Source organism: Spodoptera frugiperda, chromosome 9 (genome assembly GCF_023101765.2).
Source record: "Spodoptera frugiperda isolate SF20-4 chromosome 9, AGI-APGP_CSIRO_Sfru_2.0, whole genome shotgun sequence".
NCBI classification, from domain to species: domain Eukaryota; kingdom Metazoa; phylum Arthropoda; class Insecta; order Lepidoptera; family Noctuidae; genus Spodoptera; species Spodoptera frugiperda.
In genome coordinates, this window is record NC_064220.1 from 3240429 (window position 1) to 3263355 (window position 22927).

At 35.7% G+C, this 22927-nt stretch overlaps 2 protein-coding genes across 2 annotated transcripts in view; one reads left to right on the plus strand and one right to left on the minus strand.

The window, feature by feature from the left end:
• LOC118271352 (leucine-rich repeat-containing protein 24) overlaps positions 1-22927 on the minus strand; it is a 93944-nt gene that overhangs the window by 67570 nt on the left and 3447 nt on the right. The gene's annotated exons all lie outside the window — the stretch shown is intronic.
• LOC118271353 (uncharacterized) lies at positions 3815-6813 on the plus strand. Its single transcript, XM_035587426.2, has 4 exons — positions 3815-3945; positions 4839-4996; positions 5635-5760; positions 6635-6813. Exons 1-4 carry the CDS (start codon positions 3861-3863, stop codon positions 6725-6727), a joined length of 462 nt encoding a protein of 153 aa, XP_035443319.2. The 5' UTR covers positions 3815-3860; the 3' UTR covers positions 6728-6813.

A 22927-nucleotide genomic window follows, 5' to 3' on the forward strand; every position in this document is an offset into this window, starting at 1 on the left:
AAGAGGAAAATGAAAAAACATAAAATTGTGCAATTCCTCTGCACACCCACCAAAATGTTTCCAATAAAAGACTGGGACTAAATAAATCAAAGAGGTCTTTCATTTAAAACTCTAAACCTGTTTCGAGATAAAAAATACTACATACTCAGCACTGATTAAGCCCCAGCTATTAATTCCCGATTTTTCTTTGTCGATTCGATTTTACATTTCCGAATGCAAAATTCAGCTCCAAAAGTTTCAAAATGGCTTTTAATATTTCATGAAAAGTGAAAGGTGAACGATTTTTCAGTTAACCTTTAATTACAGTCGAGGATTTTAATATTAATTTTTATATATTTTTGGGAAGAAATAAGCATTTTTTTTCCATACCCCACACTAGAATTTTCTCCTGGGTCGTGGGTGCGTTTACAAACATACAAGTCCACATACACATGATACCCAGATTCGAAACAACGTCTTCGTCTCTTCGTAGATCTTTTTGTGGCCAATCCTTTTCATAGGCATCGAGTTCATTCATTTATAGAGCCTTAACACAGCAAATTGTTTCACAATGAACGTCAATACTTTTAACCGTTAGGACTAACTACGCAATACCAAAACTTTTTAATCTATATGGAAACTCTCACGGATATAAACTTTACTGGACGGTGTGAAAGGAAAGGTAAAAAATCATATTATTAGTCCCAAATTCTACTGAACTAAGTTTTTACACGGACTTTATTTACTTTGGACCCTTTAAAACAAAAGTTTTGACTTGCCACGTATATGAAATTAGGTCAGTAATGTTTTCTTCGTAAATTGCTCGCTTTTTTGTTTTTATTTTCGTGTCGCATGCATAATGTGGTCAGTAGCTGTCTCTTTTTTGTGATGTTCATGATAACGTCGAATTTTACTTTTACACAAACTTTATCGTAAACAATATTAAACACAGAAAATAATTATTATCCAATTCGGTGCAGCCATTTGTGAGTTATGCATTTACAAAACTAGAACAAACCTTTGATTTATGTATGTTGAATAATCTATATACAATGAATTATTAAAGTTTAGTATATATAATAATATTGTTGTATATACATTTACAATAATATCCTGTTCGTAACCAGAGCCCTGGTAAGCAGTTGGATTCTAGTGGGCAGTAAACAAACTCTCACAGTTTAAACGGTGTGTGTTTCACTGGGAAGTTCCAACATTTTCCAAGTATAATCCCACACATCATCATTAAATATCACGTCATCAATCCAGTCTCACGTTCCGCCATCGAACATCACATTACGTCAGCCATCATTCACGGCGACCACGCTTAGCACCGGACTTTGATGAATATCGCTATTGGATAGACCAATTGTTGCCAATTTGTTAGTGGTCGGATCCATATTACATTGTTTACTGAATTAATGGTAGCAACAAAGCCTCTGTTAAACCTGTGCCTGACGGTGAAAATGATTTACTGATGGCAGCAAGCGTTGTTCGTGAGACGACAAATCATTTTAATAGTTTGGCGCGTTGATGAATTTTTGAGCGCAACGTCATTTTTTTAACGCCTAGCTGTTTCTATGCATGGTGCTATTACAAACGCAATAGGCCCGATTTATTGTGCACATTTCAAGAATTAAAAGTTCCCCTGTAAAAACAAAATATCAAGTTATGGAGGATTTTGAATCAGTTAAAATACTGAAGGCTGGAACAAGAAGATGGGAGAAGAAGACCACCAACCGATGAGTATTTTTTTAAATGGGACAACCCCGCCACAATCTCCCAAAACCGCAACTCCTGGAAACCAGAATCTACAGTAGATACCGCCATAAAAACACCGGAACACAGAAGTCCGGCGCGTCCAAGGGACATAAATGACTGTCTTGGATCCCGCAACGCAACAATAAATCAGGAGCTACTATTAGAGGAGAAAAAAAAAGAAAAAGAATTCGTAGAGCATGTATGAAAACACTGATGACTGTTGATGAAGCGAAAGAGGTATGTAAGATTCGTAGCAACTGGCGTTCCATCGTCTCTGCCTATCCGCATGGGAGACAGGCGTGAGGTTACGTTAGTATGTAATATGTATTTCAAGAATTACACAGAATAATATTATCAAAATGCAATGCACTTATTTTCAATAAGTAAGTATAATCAACAACATCGCATCACACTCAATGACAATGATCTGACATTTCCACGATCGGAACATAGGGAACAGCTTCCCATACGCGATGACATTCATCTCAAAAACGATAATACGTGTGGAACGCAATAGAGAACTACGCTTGCCCGACACCACTCGATGCAGAAAACACTAGCCATAGAAATCTTTATTCGTAGATAGCACGTTTCGCCAACAACTTTGTTAGAAGAAAATATTGTTCGTAAATATCTTGTTCCATAGAAAGCACTGTTCAAAGATAGCATTGTTCACATAAACATCGTCCATAGAAACAGCTTTTACTAGAAAACAAATAAATGCCAACACTTAAAGGTTGACAAGAAAGAATATCTGTGGCATTATGTCCGCCTTTGTACCATGAGTGTGCAATAAGTTTAAATAAATACCGAATTCAATATATGCAAAGGTAAAATCATTTCTATAGATCTTGGCTAAACCATCGGCGTGTAGTATAATATACTACATTTTGGCGTCATATTATGACGCAAAATGCACTGTGTAATTGCTTTGGCATTCCTAGATCCCGACGAGATACCTGAAGCATTTTTACTTGTTAAAGATACAATATAAACCGGAGGAAACCGCAGGACTTGCCCAGAGGTTTGGCAAAAAATATGTCTTTAGTACTTATGTGAAAAATAATGATACCAATAGTATGAAAACACAGTTCGCTTATCGAAAGCATTGAATCACTAGAATAAAATTTTTAAGCCATTTATTGTATATGAAATACGATTGTATAAGAAGAACACAGGAAGAACGGAATAATGAGATAAAACATCGATATCGACTGCACAGTTGGCGCGGTGGCTGGGCAACTGACTGCCGTACAATTTGTCTCTGGTTCAATTCCGACTCCGAACAACTCTTAGTGTCTTCCGGAGATTATTGTTTCAGGTCTGGTCTTACGTTTTTTAAAACATAGATAAATACTAAGCGATATTAGGAAATTCCACAAAACTACATTTATGATCATTATTAAATTCAATCATAAAAAATAAATAGAAAAACAACGAAACCAAATATTCCAACATGTGCAGTAAGCGTGAACTGTCATAAAATAATTACCGTCCATATAATTCTGGAAACATTATGTACAATTATGTACAATCATTATTGCGACCGCTGACAGTCAGCACAGCACAATGTGCGCCAAATATCAACCAGTGTAATTATATACGATGGGATTAATTTATAGTTAGGGTGATGCCCACGCAATTAAATGTATGTGGGGTTAGGAATTTGGCACCATGGTAGGGGTATCAAATCGTATAGCGAATTAGGAGGTGTGAAATTCGTTTTGTTTTGTGTATACTCAACAAATAAAAGTTCAGTTGATGTTTATAGTTGTGTAAATACTAAAGTTTAGTACCTATATTCACTACATAAATCACGTGATTATATCTCGTATTTTGTTATTATTTTCAGCAAAATATAATGGCAAAAACTATGCAAGGTATAGATACCCAAACTAAGTTATTAAAATTATCTAAACAGAAACGATGAAAGAAAACGGTACAAAATCGACACAAGCCACGATTCTCGCAATATAAAAAAAGAAAAAAGTAGCACCCGGTATATAAAACCATTCAATCCATTGATACGTAAAATCCGAAAACCGGAAAGATGTTATCTGTTACCGCAGCGGTTAAACCTTGTGGTATTATTCCATCATTATTTCGAGTTATTTTATTTGGGCATGCCGCTCAAAATGTTTGTTAATAAATACATTACGATTCATACACTCTGTGCTGTATATTATGTAGTTGCGCAACAAGATAAAGGTATGTTAAAAAACTCAAAACAAAAATATCAATTACAGGGTGTGGATTAGTGTGCTTGGCCAGGCACAGATAAATAATAGAACAGGAGTGCAGTTACCACAGAATCAGATAATGTACTTTTTAAATATGTTAAACAAAAATAGTAATTTTATTATAACTTTCGTAAGATATACTAAATTAATTATTATGTTATCGGCTTACTCACGTAACTGTTCGACGAGTAACTCGACTAGATTCTTATGTCACGGTGCTCATGGATATGAGCCTCCAGTATCGTCTCCAAACAACTTCGTGAGTAAGCTAAGAAAACTAAATAACTACCAAAATCTGATTGACTAAAATGTTATAAATCTAACATACAAAATGATTTGCGTTATAATAAACAGTATCAGAAATTCCAACACTCAACGACCTCAATACATTTTCCGACTCCACAATTCTTTGGTAAATATTCCTTAATTCCGATAAAATCGAACGGGCTTATATTCCCTCGTAAAATTACAATAAAGCCATAAGTCCATTTACAGACTTAAGCTAAATTCAGCGGAAAATCGGACTACGGAAAGAAAATTTTGTTTTATACTTTTTTACCTAATTATAATAATCTAGAAACTTCTTATTTTTTGTTGGTACCTAAACAGTACCTAAACATTGTCGAGCTGTCGTCAGCGGTATTTCCGAACCGATACGACCCTCAAACCTTCAAGAAAAGAGCATACTACTTTTTAAAAGGCCGGCAACGCACCCGTGACTCCTCTGGTGTTGCGGGTGTCCATGGGCGCTAATCGCTTACCATCAGGCGACTTGTCTGTTCGTTTGCCACCTATTCCATAAAAAAAATGCTTACGAGCCATGTTATAAACCGATAATTGTCTTTGCCTTATCGAACGCAGAAAGCAAATTCGGCGAGATTGTGAAGAGAACAGTCATCGCCACTGCACACACATGTATGGACCATGTCAACGCCACAACTAAAGACCTGGAGCACCTTCGTGATGAACCGCCCTACCCAGAAACTTCAGCTTGCATTGTTAAATGCTTACTAGAAAAGGTAAAGTGTAAAGGATTGTGTGAAAGAGAAAATATAATTGTACGTCAAATAATATTTTTAGACGTTAATCACGTATTTTGTTTTAGTTGTGAAAGGTACCTAGTTCATGAAAAAGGGCTCTGAAATGGCTTGAAACGTAATTGGGTAATTCTCGAAACAATGTATTAAAGTTAGAGATGAACTATATTTAGTACAACTTACTAGAATTACTATTTATTATATTGCATTTTCCAACTTTAGGTGTCCAAATAGTTTTAATTGAACATAATATGTTACCTTTTTGTTGTTAACCATAAATTGACAGATGTCTATATACATAAAAAACTTACAGTCCACTAGTAGTAGCAAATAAAATTTCAATAAAAGTACATGTTTCTTTTTCATCCCAGCGAACAAAAATTCAAGCATAATTATAGTTTTAACATTAGGTATCTGCGTTACTAGATTCATTTTTATTTACATAAAAAACTATTTTATAACATGTTTAAACCATCTACAAGGGGTGATGTCACTCTATGACATTAATTCTAGGCTATTAGGTTTTTAGTTTGGCTTTCTTTTCTTAAGATAATACGTAACGTGTTCTGCTAAGGTGTATACGACCAAGCACAGCTTACTATAGTTTTTTTCTTCCACAGATCGGTGTTGTGAAAAGCAACAGATATTCGAAAATGGGTTTCATGACCGCCGTAACACCTCTAGTGTTCGCAAACAAAAAGAAAATGGAACACATGAAAACAGTGTCAGAAAACTGCGACAAAGAGGTAAATATTTGTGGTTCAAATATTTAAGACAATGTTGTAGGAAGTTAGGTTAAAAATACATCTGTTTTTATATAAAAGGGAAGGGTGAAGGTAAACTTTAACTCATTTCTCAATACATTTTTATTACTCGTATTTATGAAATAAATTAATGATTTCGCGTAGATTAAAAAACACTGATGCACAATTTACATAATTATTCTTATCTATGATGTGTGCGAGACACGTAATTAGCCCAAACCCTATAATTTCAAAATGATTTATATACTAAATTAATTAAAAATCACGGTTTACTCACGCACATTAATGGAGAAAAGCTCTACTAGTTTCGAGTCACGGAGGGACTCTTTTTTCATCATGAGCAAAGTGTACAGACGTGGTGACGTCGCACAGCCTACTGAATCCCTCTGTATACAACGTGTAACAAAAAGGGGTATAGATATCAATAGCACGGTTTCTAGATAACATAACAAACGATACGGGAAGGGTTTTTAAACTCTTGTTTTCATGGAACGAAGTTATGAATATTTCCAATTGCTTCGCCGCGCGAATCAAAATTAGGTAGACAGGTACTAGGCGATCAGATTGATAGAAGAAATGTTTCGTAATATTAGCGATTGATCCCTGTAGCGTTGTGACACGTTTGTATGATTGGAAATCAAAAACTATGCGATACCAAGTATTTGGTACTTTTTTTTTTAATGTTTTTAAGCTGAAACTTCGGTTAGAGATTCTATTCAACCTGTATTCATCAGGGCTTCTTGATATATATGGGTATTTTGTTACACGTTGTATGTCTCACGATAGTTAATTAAATCTAAATTTACATTTCCATGTAATAAATTAACTATGTTATGTAAAAGACTGTCTGTTCCAGGTAAATCACAAACATGAGACGCCATGTCAACTTGGAAATGAGGTCACTACATGCATCTTTAAATACGCTCCCGAGCTACATTTTAAGTCTTAAGCATGTAGAGTACCAGCTCACATCATTTCGCGAATATATTTATAATACAAGTACAGGAACGGAAAATTAAATTAATCTTAACTTTATATAGATTTTTTTATCTTTACGTAAACTTTTAACAGCATTAATAATGTTAATTTAATTGGTTATTTCATAATCTTCATGAATAAATAATTAAGTTGATTCAAATGTTGATTTTTAATACACATACACAATAATATACATAGTACTTACATACTCCAACAATAATAATTAGTTTGACATAATATTAAAAAAGAAAGCATTGACCGAGTGGTCGTAAGTGCGACTGCCGGACAAAGCGTCTCGGGTTGAATTCCCGGGTCGGGCAGATAATAGCTGGGCTTTTTTCTCAGAGTCTGTTAATATGTCCGGTATATGTCAATAGACTCTCTCCTATTAAATGGGACTTACAACATAAATTGTGAAAAGTACACATGGTACACATTACGGCACGTAATGCCGCTATACAATGTACACCCACTTTTCACCTTTTGTGTTATAAGTCCCATGTAATAGGGGGTGAGCCTATTGCCATATACTGGGCACATTTCCAGTACCACTGAGAAATTTTTCGAAAACCGAATACTATGCCTGACCCGGGAATCGAACCCGAGACCCCTTGTCTGGCAGTCGCACTTGCGACAACTAGACCAACGGGGCAGTGGTTTTTACTAACACAGAAATAAAGGGATTATTAATAATAGGGTTGAAATAGAATCATGCCAGAGTTAACTTATAGGAACCAAGAGTCATAAATCAAATTGGACCGCAGTCCAAAAAAGATGCAAATTTCTCGAAACCTTCAAATGTAATGTATGAACCTAATATTCTATTTTTATTATTTCTTCAAGAATCTAATGAAAATGTAAATTTGTCACGTTACGTGTAAGTCGTGCGTGACAAGAGTGAAGATTTTGAATGCCCAGAGAGTATTTGCTAATCTCCCTAGAGGGAATACTAAACAATGTTTTCGTACAACATAAACATTCTTGCTTGTGAGTAGTATTCTATAATAAAAACATTATTCAATTTGTATTACCACCATACCCAATGTAACAAAAAGTACCTAATAATCATAGGTTTTTTTATGGAGTAGAGGGCAAACGAGCAGACAGATCATCTGATGGTAAGCGATTTACGCTGCCCATGGACACTCGCAACACCAGAGGAGTCACGATTGCGTTGCCGGCATTTTAAGAAGGAATGTGCACTTTTCTGAAAGATTTTAAGGACTACATAATTCCGTTATTTAAAAAAAATCGTCTCGGCAAACAATGAAAATATTAATGGAAATATAAATAAGTACGAGTTGGCTTTACTATTTATAGGAGAGAAACAGAAATCACAAGTGTTTAACACTAAACAAGACACAATCCAATTTATATAAAATCATGTCATATAGTTTCTTTTTTTACAAAATCTTGAGGCAACAACATACACACGTTACGGCTTCACGTGACACCTTGGCACCTATTTGAACGTTTCTCATGAAATATTTCGGTACCATGCTGCCGTTTTGGACTGGATGACACCAAGACACATACTTTTTTAACCAAACCCTTTACACGCCTCTGGTGTACAAAGGCTGCGGTAACTGTTTACCATAAGGTACCGACAGTAGTAGTATAATAAAAAAAATATATAAATAAAAAAAGAGATCCACCATTAATTTTCTTTACCGTCTCCATTAGTTAAGTCGCTTTTTTGTCCCTAAAACCTTCTCCTAAGTCTAAGAACACTATGCTGAAAACCGCATCAAAATTAGTTCAGCCAAACGCGAGATAATCGCACACAAACATACATACAGGTTAAACTGAGGATATACATATTAAAAAGATTCCCAACTAAGTACAAAGTCATATCAATTGTTAGAAGTACTTGTTTTACCTATTTTAAGTTTATGGCAAAATTAATCTTATAAATACCTAGATTGATACTATTTATAATTACCTAAAATAGGAATTCTGTGTAATTATGGCCTTTTGTGTACAAAGACAACTTAGTAAAATACGAAGCAAATTGAAAATACCACGACACTGCCCACGAACCACTAAGAAATGTCAACAGCATTTTGATAGCTATAACTAAGTACAACACCAAGAAGTCGAGATAAGTAAACATTTACTCAATGGCCGTCATGGCTTTAGAGGGACTACCGTCCGATCTCTTAGCTATTAAAATATTTTATAATAATAGCCCAGCTTAATGCTTTACAGTTTTTATTTCAAAATTATCAATTTTAAAATCGATCATGGAGTTGTATGCCATTTCACACGCACATTACACCTAGATCCGAATGAATCACTGAACTACGTAACACATTACTATTCAGTATTTAGATACATAATATACCTTTCATCATTAATCAGCAATTTCCTAACGATACCGCAACCAACTAGATTTCATTTGCCCCTAAGGAATGAATAATGTAATAAAACAACTAACAACCATTTTTACTTATATTCTAAAGGAAAATAAAAAAGAAAAATAAAACATACAAAATAAAATACGCAATTTACGAAAGAAACGAAGGCTAAAATAACCAAAATCGACGGCGAATGTCTATAAATCCAAAAACCTAACAAATTCAACGAAAAGACCTCTTATAACAAAATTCGTACCCAATATATAACCAGAAAAACACCAATTAAAATAATACACGTATAAGACCAGAACAAACAAATATCAGAACCAACTAACTACATTTTCTTAAATACCAAGACAAAAATACAACCGCCATTTTTTGTCAACCTTTCACGAACGTTTTATAAAAAACTTTTCACCCTATTTTCAAGAAGCTAGCGACTTAATGACTAAAACAAAACTTAGTTAACATTATGACCGATTTTCATGCTAATTATTAATTTTTGATGAGCAATATCATAATTTTCTTATAAAAAATCTCTCCGATATTACAAACGACAGCAAATTGTCAATCAAGCGTTCCCTCTGAATGACAGTTTGAAATTCGAATGTCGTTTCGATGATTACAACACTGGAAATAAATGTGCCAGCCAGCAATAATTTTGTTTTTAGCGTGATAAAATCTTTTTGCTTTAAACGTTTTATTTTTAATATGACAATTGATGTATTGTGTTTTTTATAAATAAAAAGTTTTTATGTAAGATGTTTTGTCTTTTACGATACTTGGAAACTTTTAATTTTTTAGGCTGTGTTGTTGTAGACGTTTGGATGTAAGTACGCTGTGTTTTATCCTAGAAAACAAATGTTGTTCAAATTGGGAATAAGGGAATAGGGTTTGTGTTGAACAATCGTGTTAGACCGACTAGACACTAGTCATTTATCTATATCACGTTTTACTAAGACATACTAGTATTTGTAAGCTCGTGGGCCCTTTCGAGAACTAGGCACTTTGCTGCTAAACCGTATAAAAATGTTTTTCTTTTCTCGTCTCCTTAATCCCCACATCAGTGTAACCTTGCCCTTCCAACAGGGGATCTAACAAATTGAATTTCCTGGCCCATATATTTTAGTGCGTGCTGTGTAGCATTTTATTTTTCCGCAAAAATAAACAGATGTATAAAAATAGGAAGCGACAAGCTTTTAGCGTTCAATATGTGAAAGTAAACTAATTAGATCGTTGGTTATTCTAGATAGGTAAAAGATATTTGATATTCGTTGGATTAGGTAGTAATGAAGTTATTTGTATCAGGATATAGAGTACTAATTAGGTAACTTGATTGTGTTTCACTTTGGAAATTAGCGTATGTGTTTTAGGAATTAATTTGATTTGTTTACTTACTCAACAATCAACATTCAATAAGTACCGGTAAACTATGGCAACTTTACCGGGCCCTTGGCAACTTTACCATACTATAGGTATTCGGTATAAACTCATTTATCTAAAAATCTACCCACTAGAATTCTGTTTTGTAATAGAAGTATTTTTTAGACATTAAAAGGAAATATTTACTATATTTTGCGTAGACGTAAGACTGCTATTATGCCAGTAATGGCCGTCACAATGTATGCGTGAAAATGAGCTAAAAGTTAGTTGTTCCTAAATTGTGCTTACAGAGCCTTAACTATTTGTCACAGGTGAGTGAAATTTTGATCTTGTATGTATATTATAGTTGGGATTACTGTTGTAATGTCAGTAATTGCTTTTTCTTTAATTTAATGATAAATAATCGCTTCGGTAATGTTGACACAGGTTAGGTAAAGTTGCCACGGCCTGCTTTGTGGCAACTTTACCTACAGTTAGGGTTGGCAATAAATGTTTTTTTCTTGTTTGTGTGTATGTAACCATTTTCGAATACCTAAATTTCACAGCATAATAGTGAATATCCTGGATGATAAGATATAATGTATTTAATAATACCTTTTGTTCTACAGCCAAAATGGCTCCCATGAAACAAAACCGCAGAAAACTCGGAGCTAGACACTATAAAAATTATACGAAAGTGATGTTAAAATTAGCTATGGAGATAGTGAAGTCATAAAATTAAAAAGTCAAGGATTAAACATTATTTTGTAGCCTTTTTTACAATTTTAAACATAAATACTTAAAATTTTAGAATTTAATTTAGTTTAAAAGGGAATAATATTTATGTTAGAAATTTGTGCGTTTTTTTACTTTAGGTTTAAGGATTATTAATTTTTTTTTTAAATATACATGTCATAAAAATGTTCCTCCTTTTTTGACAACCCCGAGCGTAACAAATTATTTGTATGTAAATTACGATGAAACCCGTGGCAACTTTCCCTACTGTCTGTGTAGCCGTTATCTTTATAGATATCCTCATACTGTTTGCATTATAATACGAAGAGGTCCTAGATGAAGCCCTCTGTACCTCAACAACTCTTCAATATGCAATACACGATGAATACGGCGCGTAGGTAAAGTTGCCAAAAATTTGGTATCTTTACCCATGTTGTTTTTTCTTTACTACGGCTAAAATAAGCGTTTGTATATAATGACGATTACGGTAAAGTGAGCCAGATAGACTACAATTCTAAATATATAGTTTTGGTTTCTATGCGTCTTGTGGTTAAAAATATATTTCGTTTTTTGTTCAAAAATATGGTAAAGTTGCCATGTTTTACGGTATATTAGACTTTACGATGTCTAAAATTAGTTAAAAAGTTAAATAAAAACATACCCTGGTTGTAATGGAGTGTGAGCCTTGGTGGTCACCAGACCATGGATAGAATATCTTTGCCACTTCTCTTACTCTATATTGGGCAGTTGTGTTGTTTTTTAGCCGACTAGAAAATTTACCCCTTAGCACCTCTTAACACTGCCCCCTTTACTGTTAGACCCCTTAGCTCAGCTCAGCTCCCGCTCCCGCTGCGTGCGGCTTGTTGCGTTCAACGCGCGCTCTAAAGAGCCATCAGACCACCACTGATGGGGCCCAGTAGGGCTGATATCTAATTCGGAGCTACGGACTGCCTAGCGGGTTTACCGGGGCTCCGGCTCGAAGGGTAGGAGTAGGAACGGGGTAGTTTTTAGTCAGTAAGAGTCCGACAATCCCTCGTGCCTCACCCGAGGCGGGAAAAGTCATAGAATGATTAAAAAAAGCTCAGCTCAGCTGTTGTACTTTTAGCCAGTTAACCGACGACGCAATCTAAAAGCATTACACGAGTACCTATATAATATACCTACATACATATGTACATACATATATGCTTATTTCATTCCGTTTCCGTAGCCACACTATAGATTTATTGTTTCCCCGTCAGATGCGAAACGAATGCGAGCAAATTCAATTTATACGGAGTAAAACACACCATGTACATAAACCAATTGAAAGTAATAAAACAACAGAACAATGAAGATCTGTTTCATATAATAACATTTTTCATTTATTATTTATCATTTTAAGTGTGGGAGAGCCATGCTTCGGCACGAATGGGCCGGCTCGACGGGAGTGATACCACGGCCTCACAGAAAACCGACGTGAAACAACGTTTGCGTTGTGTTTCGTTGTATGAGTGAAGTTACCGGAGGCCCAATTACCCCCTTCCCAATCTTTTCAATCTCCGATTCCCATACAACCCTTAAATTCCTAACCCCCAAAAGGCCGGCAACGCACGTGTAACACCTCTGGTGTTTCAAATGTCCATGGGCGGCGGCAATTGCTTACCATCAGGTGATACGTCTGCTCGTTTACCGGCCATAAGTTCCATAAAAAGAAAATATTGTGTATACGCATCTATACTTACTATTTATCTACTAATATTTTATAGCTCTTCTTTCTTCTTGTATTAGAAAGTCCGTAGCCAATAATAATGTTAGGCATGTTCATTAGAAACTAACCACATGCGGGACATGTACATACATATACAATAATAGCATAGCATAGCAACGTCACGTCTTTTATCCCCGAAGAGGCAGAGGTGGTCATTACGACACGTAATGCCGCTATACAATGTACACCCACTTTTCACCATTTGTGTTATAAGTCCCATGTACCTAATAGGGGGTGAGCCTTTTGCCATAATAATATACTGGACACAATTCCAGACTCCGTGCTACTACTAAGAAATTTTCGAAAATCCGAAAACACCCCAGTAATACTTTGCCCGACCCGGGAATCGAACCCGAGACCCCTTGCCCGGCAGTCGCACTAGCGATCACTCGACCAAAGAGGCAGTCTATATACAATAATACTATGTATTATTTTATAATTTTCCCTGAGAATTTGTCAATAATTTATTTTATGCGACGAAAATTGTAAATCCTTCTTATACATTTTTGTTCCATGATTCACAGTTCAATTACCTAATCTCGATATTTGCCAAAACACGGAGGAGATAATACGCGCAATGGAGCGTGTCTAACGACATAAAATCGTTGAGAAATATATCGCATTACACAGCCGCAGGATATACAAGCAAAATAAGGCCTAAATGTTTAACATTCAAAACCCCTTTGAGTTTTAACCTTGACTTTCAAAGTTGTGGTTTGAAGTTGTTTACTGGAAATTACTAAGAAACTATTAGTGGTTATTTTTTAAGGGATAGAAAATAAACTAGTTTCAAATTCAAATACAAAAAATAAAACATAGGTATTTGTCATTTTATACTTAATAGTTCAATGTAAAATTTAAAGGTTTTGTATCAATGGAATAGGGTATATGACAAATTTTTATTTTAATGTCCGTCTAATAGATTATTTTAACACATTGGATACGTTTTTTTTTACGGAAACAAGTACTTTTGAAGATATATTGCGTGACGTCATTTCTAAGTACATTTTATACGTAGAAATTACGTACCTATTTGTTCCCTTTCCTAAACTTTTATCTTTAAGTATTGTTACCTTATATGACAAAATAAAAAAATACGTGTCTAATTTTTACATTACCTAACTGACGGACTAAATAGATATTTAATTTTCACACCCCGTCATCATCCCTGTTCTGAACATATCAGAAAAATACACACCCGCTAGAATTGACGCAAACATTTTTTAATATCGTAAAGTAAAATGAACGTACATATAACAGTGCCTTTTTATAAAATAATGCTGCAATAATAGTGAGCCATAGCATGGACTAGTTAGTACTGATATCAAAAACGGAATAAAAGCAATAATACTTTTACCTACTCATTCAAAATTTTAACTAAAAACCGCTTACTCAGCAGTCACCTTTAAAACTAATCCAATGATAGGACCAAAATACAAGACAGACGAAAGTTCTCTATATAGGTTGAGTCATAAATAAATGAAAAGTCGACAGTGCTACAACCCCATATACATTTCAGCAACTGAGTGCAATATCCCAAAAGGGGACAGATAGTACATCATCTTACTACTATGTGGATCCTTGACATATCGTCCATGTCACTTTCCCACTTTGAGGTGTTTTGGGATCGCTCTAGGGAAAAAGAAAAGGTATGAAAAACAAACTTACTTTTATTCTAGTGAAGCGAAAAGAAGCTCTAAGATGTAGTGTATAGAGAACATGTTTGTGTAATTTGTAAACGAAGTTGGTATGTGCATTTTATCTTGGGTTGCTTGTACTCATTTATAAATTGCAATCATGGTCGGAGCGATGTGTGGTTTACTTGTAAATATTTGAGTAACAAAATTAAGCACTGTGACTTTATTTGGAGCGATTTTTTTAATGACATAAGCTTGATTATGTACAAGTAGTCTGGCTTATTTTGTATATCATATGATATGTCTATTTATATTTAACTCCTTAAGCCATTTACTGGCATAAATACTTAGATTTAAAGGGTAGAGATCACGACAATTGAAGTTAGACAAACTCGTATGTAGAAGGTGGCGTCGCCTTATCAATTCCATGATTTTTTTAGACTACTATTACAATACTTATAATTCTTAAAACCAAAAAATCCAAGTGACCTTTCTGCTCCACAGTTCTAATTTCAACCAGGACGAAGCAAACAGAAACTCAATCCAACAATATTTTACCCAACTTGATAACCAAACTGGGGACTTAGTGTTCAGCATTCTAAACTACGACTCAGCAATGTTAAGTATAAGTAAACATTTGAATCATGTAAGACGTAAGAGATCCCATTAAGTCAATGTAGCCGTTTTACAAACTTCTATAAAGGCTGGTTTAGTTTGTACAACGATAATTCGTTTACCACTAAGTAAATTCTAGCATGATTATGTAAACTCACTTAGAACATTATATCGTTACTGTGGTAACCAAAAATACGCTCAAACTTATGATATGTTATATAATTTGGTTCCAGAATGGAATTATCTAGAACTTTCAGCTCGGCTCTCTCTTTCTACCTCTTGAAGTGGGATATATTTTTTCTACAAGCATTAAACACGTACTTCTAGTAAAATATATTATATTTTATGGTTTATGCGATGCAGATTGTGATATTATTTTATTATAAAGCGAACCTTCGTCTATTTTATTATAAAGGAAATTCATGAGAATTTCCTCCCTCAAACGGAACTGCTTTCAAAAGCAGTCTTTGACATCGTTAATGGTTGCATAATACGTGAATGGACGGTGTTGATTTTCATTATTATAATATTATATTAAATAGGATAACTGTTTTATTGAAACTTTCGTGAGACATACTAAATTAATTATTATGTTATCGGCTTACTCACGTATTTGTTTGACGAGGAACTCGACTAGTTTCAAGCCATGCAAAAGGCTCATATTCATGAGCAGCATTCCGCGACACACGACGCGGCGAGTAGCAACGCGACAATCGCCGCATCAACAAACAAACAAATACGTGAGTAAGCCGATAACATAATAATTAATTTAGGATAACAGTTCAACTCACTGATAAATCTGAGCATTTTAATCTGCTATCTCCAACTTACCTGACAAGCGTGGAGATTATGGCCATGGTCCGAGAGTGAACCGTCACAGGCTGTTGGTGCGATGTGACCCTTCACCTTTCACCTTTGCCTTCGACTTTGACTTTGACTTTGACTTTGGCTTTGACTTTGACTTTGACTTTGACCTTTGAGGAATTTAAATAAAAAAAAAATAGGCTGTTGATGTGAAGTGAAAAATTAATTATTAGGTTATAGCCGCGTGTAAAATCCGTTCTAAATACTTCCTCTAATCCGTGACACTTGCGTCACAACCTCAACTAAATTAATTTACCCGAGCTACCTCAAAGGCAAACTCTATTACGAAATATCTAGATAAAATTATAAGTCTAGACCAAAATGTAATCCTACAGAATGTAGGACATGAATACCAAATTTACAAAAAATAACAGCGTGTGAAATTTTGTAATATTATTATATTTTTTCACAATACATTTTTCGGTTATGACTTTTATTTATTATTATTGTTGAATAAGAAGCACTGAAGAATACAGGTTGAATAGAACCTCTACACAAAGTTTCAGCTCAAAATACGTTTTAAAAAAAATTGGTACCAAATACTTGGTGTCGCATGGTCCTTGATTTTAAATCATAGAAACGTTTCACAACACTACAGGGGTCACTCGCTAATTTTACGAAACATTTCTTCTGTCAATCTGATCGCCTAGTACCTACCTAATTAGTAGTGTCTACCTAATTTTGAATCGCGCGGCGTCGAGATTTCAAAAATTCTTAACTTCTTACCATGAAAACATGAGTTTTGAAAACCCGTCCCGTATCATTTGTTATGTTATCTAGAAACCGTGCACTTGTTATGTATACCCCCTTTTTGCTATACTTGTATATTGGCTGATTGTACATACAACTATGTACAACTTATTATTGTAAGTTTGAGGATTAGTAGAGGGTCCCAGACTGTGATCCACAAGTCGAAAGAATATTAGTTAGTTTCAAGCCATGCTAGAGGCTCATATTCATGAGCAGCATTCTACGACCGACGACGCGGCGTTTGTCGCACTGCTACTGAAACTAGACGAGTTCCTCGTCAAACAGTTACGTGAGTAAGCCGATAACATAATAATTAATTTAGTATGTCTCATGAAAGTTGTAATAAAAGTATTTTTAAAACTAAGCATTAAAGAAGTAAATTGCCTGTGTAGAATGGCCATAAGCGAATTCCTCGAACAAGCATACTCTAGCTCGATCCTCGAATCACGTAGTGTTATCGGTTTCTTTCAGTTATCCGAAAATTCTTCGCACATACATAATATAATTATGTGCAATGTGCACACACACATCCACTTGTACGTATACTATACACATGTATTATCATCATGCCTGTCTTCCACTGGAGTAAGCAGACTTAGTAAAAAACCAAATGACAAGATTCTGGTTCTAATGTAAACAAATTCCAAATAACTTCATTACTTGTCACTACAATTAGATTATTATTTTAGCAGCTTTACTAAGTCCAGGGACCGCATAATTTAATTGTTGAAGGCTCATAATTATTAAGTTGTCTGATAAAATGTCAGTAAGACATCTTGTGGCTGGAAGACGGTCTGTCAAAATTCCTTGTAGTAAATATTGTTTTTGAAGTTCGGTCTTGTTTTTGCTTACATTTAACTTGTTATGTTTTATTAAGTATATATTTAACTCTCAGAGTTTTAACTAAAAATGCGTTAGACACCAAATAACTAAAGGTAAATATTTTTATGACCATTAATTACAGAAAAATATTCTTATAATGTAAGCAAATGCAATTAATTTTCCATAATTAAGAGGGCATTCACGGTACCTCTTAAGCTGTACATAAAAACCTTCACTGAAATGACTTCAGCTTTTCAGCGTTCCTTACAGTCATGAAAGAACCTTACCGTTGCAATTTTCAAAGACGTCTGTCAAAATTGAATGCGTTTGTGAAGGCCTGGCTTCAAAGCCTCGAACGCAGGCGCAAAGTTGCATGCCGATCAGGTTTTTACCGGATACATTTAAGGGATTGCAGAACTTGATTACTCCTATTCCTTTCCATCATCGACACAAAACAATAGGCGAAGCGGCACCGCTTCATGGTAGATATCCCACCCACTCGCACAAAGCGTTTCGCTTCAAGCTTCCTTGTGCGAACTGCTAGGGAGAGAAATTATTTGCCGGAGTTTGTATTTCCTGATGGGTATAACCTGAAGACATTCGTCTTCGAGGGCCGAGTAAATAGGTTGCTTATGGACGCATCATTGCTTACCACCTGGCGAGATGGTGGCCAATCAAATAAAAAAAAATACTAAAATACCACGCTTTTTATATCTTAAATGTTTGACAGAGTTATACTATATTACTGCTAACTACTATATTATATTGTTCAATATTCATCTTACTGCCTCATTGCAAAGGCATTGCATTGATTCCCAGGTCGCGCAAAGCATTGCTTTTACGGCTTTTCAAAAGTGGTCTATTTCGGTTCCCGGGTAGTAAAGCATGCTCTGCAATTTCTCAGTAGTAGCAAGTCTGCAATTGTGTATGGTAAGTAGGCTCATCCCCTATTACATAGGATTTACCTATAACACGTTACTGTACTAAACTCGCACACATTATAAGTACTTGAATGCTGTGTATATCTTTAATTGATATAAACACTAGTCCGTATCTCTGTATTTTTTATTACTTTCAATGTATGTGTTTCCATTGTTGATATGTCTGTAAATAGAGATAGATGTTTTCTAGATGATTTCACTTCAAAACTCAGAACCTACGGAACCTAACTTAAACTTTTTAATTTTAACACGCATTCACCGCTTTCTCATTAACTTAATGAAAAACAGGTAACTTAAAGTTTACGAGTAGAACGAAATTCTTGAAACCTTAACAACTTGAAGTATTTATCTCACTTGAAAAGTATTACGCCTATTTACACACAAAACAAAGAAATAATTGTAAAGAAAAAAAAAGTTAATTAAACTTTTTGTATTTCTTTTTTAAGATCGTGTTCTATTAATAAAGGATTTGAATACTTTTGAGTTCGTTGTTTATTAAATTGAAATAAAGGGTTGGTATTGGAATCGAAATAAATGCCAATATTACGTTACGTAAAATCATCCAATGACTCCTCCCGCCTTGGATAAGGGGAGAAGAAGGTGTCAGACTCTTAATGAAATAACCACCCCGTTCCTACTCTTGCTTTTCGAGCCAACGCCCCGGTAAACCGGTAAGCTGATAGTGGGTTCGATTCCCGCACGGAGCAACTCTTGTGTGATCCACAAATTGTTGTTTCGGGTTAGGGAGTCATATGTATGTTAACACGTATGTTTGTAAACGCACCCACGACACAAGAGAAAATCCTAGCGGGGGTAAAGTAAAAAAAAAATTTCAAATAGTCCAGGAAGGTACCTACTTTTGAACGTCTATCTGTCGGTCAGTCCTCTAAGCTTTATGCTCGTTCCGTAGAGAAGATTCCTATGGAGAAAAATAGCAAGGAACTCCATAGGTTACCCTTTTCTGACTTATTCTTTGTATTTTATTGTATGTATATTAATCTGCTCTCACCAACATAAATTATAGAAAGGTAAACTGTCCTTGTCTATCCCCAAAGAACATAAAACGATGTTACGTTAGTCCATATCACTCGTATCATTCAATATCCTCATGGGCCATAGAACAACAGTAGTCGACTCCACAACATTTAACTAACTGTACTTTTATTACCAAACATAGATTTTTATTCAGCATCGTTATTTTTGTTGTAAAATGTTTTCAGTTATCCGTGGCTCAAACACTAATGGAACTGTGATTCCATCATATAAAAACAACAATATTGTTTTTATATTTTGGCTTGCTACATAAATACCTTAATCTGTTAATCCTTTTCGATCTAGAATTTAAGCTAAATTATGTTATTTTACGAGTAGGTTTTGTATCGGTTACTTTTTAAGTAGCAAACTGTCGTGCATCCAGGAAATCTTGAAACAACAAGAAATAAAGATTTACCTATGGAATAGGGGGCAAATGAGCAGATGGGTCACCTAATGGTAAGCGATCAGCGCCGCCTATGGACACCTGCAACACCAGAGCGGTCGAAGGTACGTTGCGGGCTTTTAAACAGGAGTACGCTCTTTTCTAGAATGTTTGAAGGTACTAATTACTGCTTAGTAGTGCTGAGTTTGTAAAGGTATTTTAGTGATTTCATGATAGTAGGTGATGTTATATTATGACTGACAATGGTGCACACGTTTTTAGATTACCAGGTCCTGTAAGGAAACTTTGTCTAGCAAAACTTCCAACAAACTCGTACTCTTAAAAGTAACTTTATACATTGACTTTTCTATTCGTTTACGCCATTTATCTAATCGATTAATTTGTATTTCCAAATTAATTCATAAGTTAATGTAAAATAACATATTACTGTCCACTTTTTTGTCCCTAAGACCAGTCATGGACCATTAAACTAAAGATTAAACAGCCCAAAACAAAACGTTAAAAGTTCTAACCTAGCAAATCCTAGCCATAGGTACTTAGGTACTATAAAACAAACCACAACTCACATTAACATATAGAACCAACTTAGGTACAAACTTGGTGCCTATCTTAAGTCTAGATTTAGACCAAAAACAAGGTTCAAAGTCAAGTTTCACCTTGCGATTTAGGTATTAGAGGACGAATTATAAAATCAGCCCGTATAATGTTTAATTTAGAGATTGATTTTTTATATGAATTTATTAGTTATCGTGGTACAGAAATTAGTTAAAATGTCATTGCATTTTGTCAGTCATAGTATTTAGGTAGGTAACATAATAATGAATATTGTAATTAATTATATGTTTCGGCTTACTCACATAAATACGTTTTGACGATTAACTCTAGTTTCAAATGCAAGAGGCTCATTTTGAGGAGATTTCGCGACACAACGCGGCGATTGTAAGCTACTGAACTCGAGTTTCGCGCCCATCGCGCCCTCTGCCTGGAATCGCGCGTACTATACGGCGCGTGCGACGTTGTTGGCTCGTTAGACTCGTTTGCGTAGGTGTTGGGTTCGATTCTCGGGTCGACGCAAAACTGCGTACCGCGCTCTTCAGCCTAAGCAGTCCAATGCTTGGACATAGGCCTCCCCAATTCGACTTTTCTATCACTAGCGACTCGCATCCAGCTCCTGCCGCCATCCTGCGCAGATCGTGTCCACCTCGCCTGGGGGCGTCCTACAACGTTTACCGAGACGCGGTCTCCACTCCAGGACTCGCTTACGCCAATTGACGGTCCTGCGGCTAATACGGCCCACTGCCAAGCTTGCTCATCCGGTGGGCTATGTGATCACCTTGGTTCTCTGGCACTTCGTTTCGAATGCGAAAGAGAGACACCGCTCTTTTCTTAAGCTGAGGACTAATTACTTCTGAGTAGTCGGCACCGTATGTCATTACGGGTAGGACGCACTGGTTAAAACTCGTCTTTAGTGCACTGTGGGATTGACGATGAGAAGATCGACGGAGTTTTTCCGAAAGCTGCCCAACAGAATTCTCCTATTCACCTCATCCTCAAAGTTGTTTCTACCTAACTGCAACGTTTGCCCGAGGTAGACATATTTTGAACAACTTCGAGACGGCTTATCGCAAGTTCCGGTAGAACCTTTGTCTAGCAAAACCTTGGTTTTGTCCAAGTTCATCTCGTAGGCCGATGCTGCAGAGGAGTCAGCCAGGTCGTTCAGCATCCCTTGTAGGTCCTGCAGCTTTTCTGCCATAATGACGATATCAACTGCGAATCGCAAGTGAGAGATGTGTTCGCCATTGATATTAACGTCCTTTATAGTCTTGAAATATCCTCCAATTAGTGAACAGTTTCGGGGATATGACGTCCCCTTGTCTCAACAATGGTATTGTTTGCTGATTCCTTGGACGGACATAGTGGCGGCTTCGTAAAGACATCTCATCACTGGATGTAAGATCAACCTGGCATCGCTGCAAAAACAGAAGATTTCTATCGAGTCAAAGGTTCATAACAAATGCTAGGCACAGCTGATTATACTCTTCGGTTTTCATAATCTGCCGCATTGTTGGATGTGGTCACGTATCCGCTCCGAAATCCAGCCTGTTCGGGTGGTTGGAATTCGTCGAGTCTTCGCGCAAGACGGTTCGTGATCACTCTTGAGAACAGCTTATAGACGTGGCTTAGAAGCGAAATGGGTCGATAGTTCTTCAGAAGGCTTTTGTCCCCTTTCTTGAAGAACAAGACGACCACACTTCTGCTCCACGCCTCTGGAGTTCTCCCTTCAAATAGGACAGCGTTAAAAAGCTTTTGGAGCTCCCTCAGTACGGGTTTGCCTCCAGCCTTTAGCAATTTAGGTATTAGAGGACGAATTATAAAATCAGCCCGTATAATGTTTAATTTAGAGATTGATTTTTTATATGAATTTATTATCTATCAGTACAAAGTTAGGTAAAAAGTTGCTGTGGTCAGTTTCGTCAGGTGGCTTCTGCCGAGAGATTGTACGAACACCTTAGACCCCCGATTCTGCTCGATGGCTTTTTCAATAGAAGACCGCGCTCACTGGTCACATTTAATTTTTTAAAAATTAATAAAATAAATGATTATTTATTTTTTATCATTCTTGGTTTATTGGTGCAGTCGATTAGAAACTTAAGTTTCATCAAATACATATATTTTTCGTACACCAATAAAAAGTGACCGTTCACTGGAACGGTAGAGAAAATCATTTCTAATCTTGGGACTGTTTTCGTAATTCTTTCTAAACCGCTACAAATTGTACCAACCCGCTCACGCGCGGTAATCCAGGAAGCAACAAAATTCGTACACGTAGCCACACACCCCATAACAAAAACAAGCCATTGTACGCTAAGAGGAAAACGGAGTGAATTTCAACCATCATA